General features: G+C 49.8%; 1 protein-coding gene across 1 annotated transcript; it reads right to left on the bottom strand.

The window, feature by feature from the left end:
• Nucleotides 1–713: 713 nt before the first annotated feature.
• LOC142821549 (uncharacterized) lies at nt 714–5,044 on the bottom strand. Its single transcript, XM_075912811.1, has 2 exons — nt 4,248–5,044; nt 714–2,722 (listed from the first exon to the last, which is right to left on the bottom strand). Exons 1-2 carry the CDS (start codon nt 4,543–4,545, stop codon nt 1,746–1,748), a joined length of 1,275 nt encoding a protein of 424 aa, XP_075768926.1. The 5' UTR covers nt 4,546–5,044; the 3' UTR covers nt 714–1,745.
• Nucleotides 5,045–6,807: the final 1,763 nt, after the last annotated feature.

The raw sequence follows: 6,807 nt of genomic DNA on the forward strand, positions 1-6,807 counted from the left end.
TTCCCCAGGCACCTCCCCTGCTCTAACCCAAGCCCCCTCCCCTTCCCCAGAGTCAGGCACAGCCCCCCCCCCCACACACACAATCCCCCTACCTCAAAGCTAGGCACACACTCCTCAACCCAATCCCCCTTCCCAGTCTAATTCTTGGGTCACAGAGCTGCCACTACAGCCATGTGTCTCCCTCCAGCTATTGGAACATGTGCGCTCAGTCGCCGGCCTTGAGACATGCTGCCTAGGATGCCCCCCAACACAATCCTCCTCCCTTCCCCCAGACTAGAGCCAGGCACACACACTCCCACACCGCCCTAACCTAATTCTCAGATCCTGGAGCCACAGCTACAGACACGTATCTCCCTCCAGATGAGGCGTGTGCTCTGAGCAGCCAGCACATTGTGCACACCCTCCCCCCTCAACCTTATGCTCCGGTCCCAGACCAGAGCCATGCCGCCATTGCTGCTGCTGTTACTATTGCCACGCACATCTGGGACACAATATGCACCTCCCACCCAATTCCCTCACTTTCCCCTTCTCCAGAGCCAGGCATCTCCCCTTAATTCTAACCCAATTCCCCTTCCTCACTAAACTTATGCCTAGTCCTGGAGCAGCTGCTGGTGCAGCCGCTGCACCCAGAGCTCCTGCTGCTGCCTGAAGCAGCACAATGGAAGAGGGAGCAGAACAGGGCTCTACTCTACACACACACACACACCACACACACACACACCAGCATCTGTACTGACTCCAGGTGAAAAGACACCTGCTGCTAATATCATCCTCACATGGCTCTGCACAGCACCCCAGCTGCCCCCGCCTTGGTGCAGGCAGGAAATTGTTATACCAAACTGACAGAGGGAAGAACAAAGGCTGAGAAAGGCAAAGGGCTTCGTCTAGTCACACAGCAGCCCTGATTCTGAAACTCACCCTCAGTCTGGAGTTTCACACCCTGACTGATCAGAATAAAGTGACCTCCACTGAGCTACGGACCACAGCCCTGCTTAGGGATTGCTGAGACAGTTGTTTAGAAAAACTAGAACAGGGGTGTGCAGAGATTTAACCCTCCTGCCATGGGCCGTGCCACTCTCCTGGGAGAGGGGGAGCTGCTCTCCACGGCACACCCTATGGATCACCTGTTGCTAATGGACACTTACCATTAATTACAACATAAGAATGGCCATACTAGGTCAGACCAAAGGTCCATCCAGCCCAGTACCCTGTCTGCTGACAGGGGCCAATGCCAGATTTCCTAGAGGAAGTGAACCGAACAGGTAATGATCAAGCGATCTCTCTCCTGCCATCCATCTCCACCCTCTGACAGACTGGCTAGGGACACCATTCCTTACCCATCCTGGCTAATAGACATGAATGGACTTAACTTCCATGAATGTATCTAGTTCTCTTTTATATAATTACAGCTGAGCCTTTTTGCTAGTGCTGCAGCTGGGGAGATCAGTTTAGTTTACATTATAAAACAGATTAAGCATTTTGACTTGTTTGTGTTACTTTGTCAAACTTCATTTTAAATAAAGTAAACATTATGTCCAACACAAAAGATTTAAACGTTTGCTTTATTTAAGGCAGCAGCAGACAATCGTTTTTTGGTTGGGGACCACTGACCTGCAGGAAAAAAAACCCTCTGATTTTGGGTTTCCCCCCATGTGGGTTCTTCTATGTCTAAAAAAATGTTCCTCCAACTGAAACACCTCCGACAGTCAGAGCAACTGAAGGGTTTCTCCCTTGTGCAGGTCCTTCTATGGATAAGAAGTGAGCATCGACTGAAGCTTTTCCCAGTCAGAGCAGCTGAAGGATTTCTCCCCTTTGTGGCTTCTCGAATGTCTATTAAAATGTGACCTGCAACTGAAGCTTTTCCCACAGTCAGAGCAGATAAAGGGTTTCTCCCCTGTATGGGTTCTCCTATGGGTAAGAAGATTTGATCTCCGACTGAAACTTTTCCCACAGTCAGAGCAGGTGAAGGGCTTCTCCCCCGTATGGCTTCTTGAATGTCTATTAAGGTGTGAGCTGCAACTAAAGCTTTTCCCACAGTCAGAGCAGATAAAGGGTTTCTCCCCTGTGTGGGTTCTCCTATGGATACTAAGAAGTGATCTCTGACTGAAGCTTTTCCCACAATCAGAGCAGCTAAAGGGTTTCTCTCCTGTGTGAGTTCTCTTATGGATAACAAGGTGTGACCTCCAACTGAAGCATTTCCCACAACCAGAGCAGATGAAAGGTCTCTCTCCAGCATGGACTCTTTTATGGAGAAGAAGAAGTGAGCTTTGACTGAAGCATATCCCACAGTCAGAGCAGTAGAAGGGTTTCTCCCCTGTGTGGATTTTCTCATGTCTAACAAGATTTGAATGCCGACTGAAGCATTTCCCACAGTCAGAGCAGCTGAAGAGTTTCTCCCTTGTGTGGGCTCTTTCAAGTGTAGTAAGAGATGCAGTGTCACTGCTAGCACAGGGTAACTGTTGATGAGGGATTTTCTGTTGAACAGTTTTTGTGTTTGTTTTTAAACCTCTGCTTCTGTTATTGGATTTACCCTGTCCCACTCCTGGATGGTTTCCCTGCAACCTGTGAGGGCTGCACTGACTCTGACAGGTCTCTGCTTGCTCAAGACTATGAGAATCATGCCCTTCAGATCTACCCAATAACATCCCACAAGCAGCCATTCGCTCAAGTCCTTCCTGCTGAAGATTCTTCTCCTGGTTCTCACTCAGCATCCCATCACCTACTGGGACGAAGAGAGAATCCAGACAGGAGTCATTCCCTGTGCTGAGCTGAAAGGAAATTCTAAAACAGAAACAGGAAATTGTGAACATTCCCAAATAATAGCTGGATAGATTGAACCACCATGAGCAGAATTCACCCTTCTTCCCATAATTCTTCCCTCCACCCAGCACCCTCACACTGGAGTTCAAGACAGACTGAAGGATCAGGGAAAACTGACTAAAATGCACAAGTGACACCTGCTAGGAGGACACACAAATTAATTTGAGTCAGTTTAGCTGATCATTCACCTGGATGGGTGTCACTGCTGTTGTCCCCTTCCTCACTGCCCTGGAGAGCAGGGATCCGCAGTTTTCCCCTTTGGTCCACCCAGGAGATCACAGGAGGTTTGAAAACTGGAAACCCTGCTCAGGATGCAACTAAACAAGAGTTGATCTTGTTCATTAAGGTCTGTGCCATTACTGATTCCAGAGCCATGATCGCAGTCACCTATCCTGAGACAATCCTTCCCCACCTTGCAGGGACTGGGATCTGGCTGGTACAAGATCCCAGCACACACTTACTTGCAGGAAAAGTGCTTACCCCTGCCTCGGGAGTTGCCTAGCTGATACCCCAGGTGAGCTGAGCACTCAGTTGCACACTCTAGGGTACAACTCCCTCAGGGCCTGTCCTGCCCGGGGACGGGCAGTCTGCGATTATGCAGATGAAGTGTGGGATATTTAAATCCCCGCTTCATTTGCATTCCTCCCTCAAAGGAGGAAGCAAGTGTATATGTACCCAAGAGCTCTAGGGAAGGTTGGCACATCTGACACCGAGGCCCCTAGGCAGGACTCAGACTGCAGCTGCCACATGGCAGGTCACTAAGACTTGGAGAGAAAGGACCCAGCAGAGTTCTAGCTCCCCCAGGGCTCTGTCCACAAAGCTCCTGGCTGGAGCTGTGCTTGCCCTGCTCTTTGGCTCAGATGTTCTACTTGGGCCAGAAGGAAGCAGAGGAAGTGATGTGAATAGCAAAATGAACCCTTGGCTGGTTGCTTATGTCTGCCTATGGCTCCATACTTCTGATCCCAACTGCCTGTGCCTGGTGGAGCCCTGCCAGCTGCCCACAACAGCTTCAACTTCCAAGGCCAGCCAGGGCAGTGTGCACCTTCCTTCCAGGGACCCAGCACAAAAGCACAAGGGGACCCTGCAGGCACTAATAACAGCTGCACCCAGCCCTACAACTCTGGTACGTGCTGTTCCTGCCTGGGCCCTTCCACTGACTCCTCCAGCCAAGGCACTATATAGGCAAGATGGTGGAGAAGCACATGGAGACCTTGGCTGTGAGAAGAGCAGCACCATTGTTATGTCCTTGATCCTGCTTCCCCTGGGAGGGGCTGTGGAGGGGACAGTCTCTCACACAGATGCCAGGACTACGGGAGAGATACTCCTGACAATAGTGGTGGGGGCAATGAGAGACCCTGAACCAAACCCAACCCAGCTGCTCTAAAGCCCACCCAGCTTCTCATACCCGAGGGGACAGGAATCCTTACCCAAACAGCTCACGGTTTCATAATTCTCCTGCATCACATCCCAGTAGAGAGCTCTCTGGCCTGGGTCCAGCAGGGCCCATTCCTCCTCAGAGAAATACACAGCCACCTCCTGGAAGCTCACCGGATCCACCACGGTCATTTCCTGTTCCAGGCTCTGCAGGCCGGGGGCTGAGCTGGAGACAGACATGGGTGTTCTACAGCATGGCAGGGGGACAAGAGCAATTGGAGACATTTCATAAGGGACTTTATTCCATTCTATACCCCCACTCTGCCCAGACTCTGCCCTGGTGACAGACATACTAGACTCAGCAATTGTGGGCAAAAGTTTAAGTCTATCTATTTCATAAACAGCGCACACCAGTTAGATCCCTAATCCATATACTTTTCTCTCCGTACTTAGCTTGAATTACAACATTACTATGCCTGCAACAATGGGGATTCAGTTCTCAGCACCCAGTGTTTCCGATAAGCCAAACATTCACCTGCCTGAACATGGAGACCCATTAAAATTAGGGTGCTGTATTTAAAACGCTTAGTCTTCATTCATTGATTTGCAACAAACCATGGTTCTCTCATCTGACAGACTTTATAAATTTTTTCCACAAGAGAGAGTAAGTCAAGTTAATACAAGTATTCAGGTGCTTATTAAACACATGTACTGAGTGCTTGCAGGATGAGATCTTAAAATACATAGATTTATGGGGTCAGAAGATATCCTTAGTCATGCAGTCTGACCCCCTCTGTAGAACAAGCTATTACACTTAGCCCAATTACCCAGGCACAAAGCTCTGTTTCCCCTATAGTGTGTTTTCTAGAAAATTGCCCAGTGTTGATCTGAAAACATCAAGAAGTAGAGAATCCACCAGTTCTTCGCTCACTGGTTTCAGCAGCTAATCCCTCTTCCCTAGCAAACATTTGTGCCTCCTTTCTAGTCTGAAATTGTCTAGCTTCAGCTTTCAGTTATTGGTTCTCCCTGAGCCGTATCCATTAGACCAGAGGTGAGCAATATATTTTGATGTGTGGGGGACGGGGGAAGCACTCTAAGATTCTGGGAAGCACTGGAGTTGCACTCTTTCATGTCATTATCTAGAGGAAATGCAGGTTCTGGGATGGATATTGGGAGCAGAAGGGTGGCTGGGGTAAGGGATTGCAATGCAGGAGGGTGAGAGTGGTCTGGGAGGGAGTTTTGGTGAAGGAGGCAGGTGTGACCTGGAGCACTGGATTAGCCAACTCCTCCTTGGAAACTTAAAGTAACTTTAATTTAAACAAGTATCTTAGTGAACTAATAAGGGGCTGTGAGTGTCTGACCACTGAAAACTCTTGCATATATAGATGTAGGAAGACAGAGAGTTTGAATATGGGGGCGGGGTCAGAGATTGAGGGGGAGAGGTTGGGGTGCCAGAGGCAAGCTCTTGCCAGGAAACTTACGTGAGTGACTCCTGGCCAGCAGCCAAGCATCTTTCTCAGACAGGCAGGGAGCCTGCCCGACCCTCACACAGGCTGCAGGACCATGTGGCTGTGTCTACATTGGCCACTTATTCCAGAAAATCAGCCGCTTTTCCGGAATAACTTGCTAGCTGTCTACACTGGCCCCTTGAATTTCCAGAAAAGCACTGACCACCTAATGTAAAATCGTCAGTGTTTTTCCAGAAAAACTTTGCTGCTCCCGTTCGGGCAAGAGTCCTTTTCCAGAAAACTGTTCCAGAAAAGGGCTAGTGTAGACAGGAGAGATTTCTTTTCCGCAAAAAAGCCCTGATTGCGAAAATGATGATCGGGGCTTTTTTGCGGAAAAGTGCGTCTAGATTGGCCACGGACGCTTTTCCGCAAAAAGTGCTTTTCCGGAAAAGCATCCTGCCAATGTAGACGCGCTTTTTCCGAAAATGCTTATAACGGAAAAGTTTTCCATTATAAGCATTTCCGGAAAAGGGTGCCAGTGTAGACATAGCGTGTGTGTGTGTAATTAAGAGCCGAAGGGGATAGGGCACAGTGCTTCCTTTTTGGCCAGAAGTCAGGCAATAAGATTGTCCTGAGGGTGAAAGCAGCACCTGACACCTCCCTCTCCTCCCCTCCGGGCTTTCTGAATGGCTTGCAGTTGGGGCATATCAGGTACTGAACCAGCCCATGGCTCCCCCAGTATCCGTGAACCAGATCGGATGGCTTGGTGGGTTTAATTCGGCTCATGAGCTGTGTTTTGCCCAGGCCAGCACTAGACTTAACAGCCCTTAGGGATCCAGCAGTTTCTCGCCATGAGCAACAATAGAGGAAAAAGGCAGCACTGAGCCAGCCTGAGGCAAGGCCATTGCACAGTTGGAGCAGAGCCCGCAGACCCTGCTTCCAGATACCCAAAACCTGACCCACAAGCAGCACAGGATGGTGGGTCACAACCACTCCTCCTCTCCCAGCCCAGCTGTGCCAATCTTCCCAATTTCCACAAGCTGAACTGCAACCCCCGCAGCCTTGCCACAGCCTGTCCCCTCCCCCACAGCCTGTGTGTCCTTCAGACAGACCCCCACACATTGATGCCTACAAGTGCCAGATGGGTGGTGCTGCCATCCCTCCT

This window comes from Pelodiscus sinensis, chromosome 31 (assembly GCF_049634645.1).
Source record: "Pelodiscus sinensis isolate JC-2024 chromosome 31, ASM4963464v1, whole genome shotgun sequence".
NCBI classification, from domain to species: Eukaryota; Metazoa; Chordata; order Testudines; family Trionychidae; genus Pelodiscus; species Pelodiscus sinensis.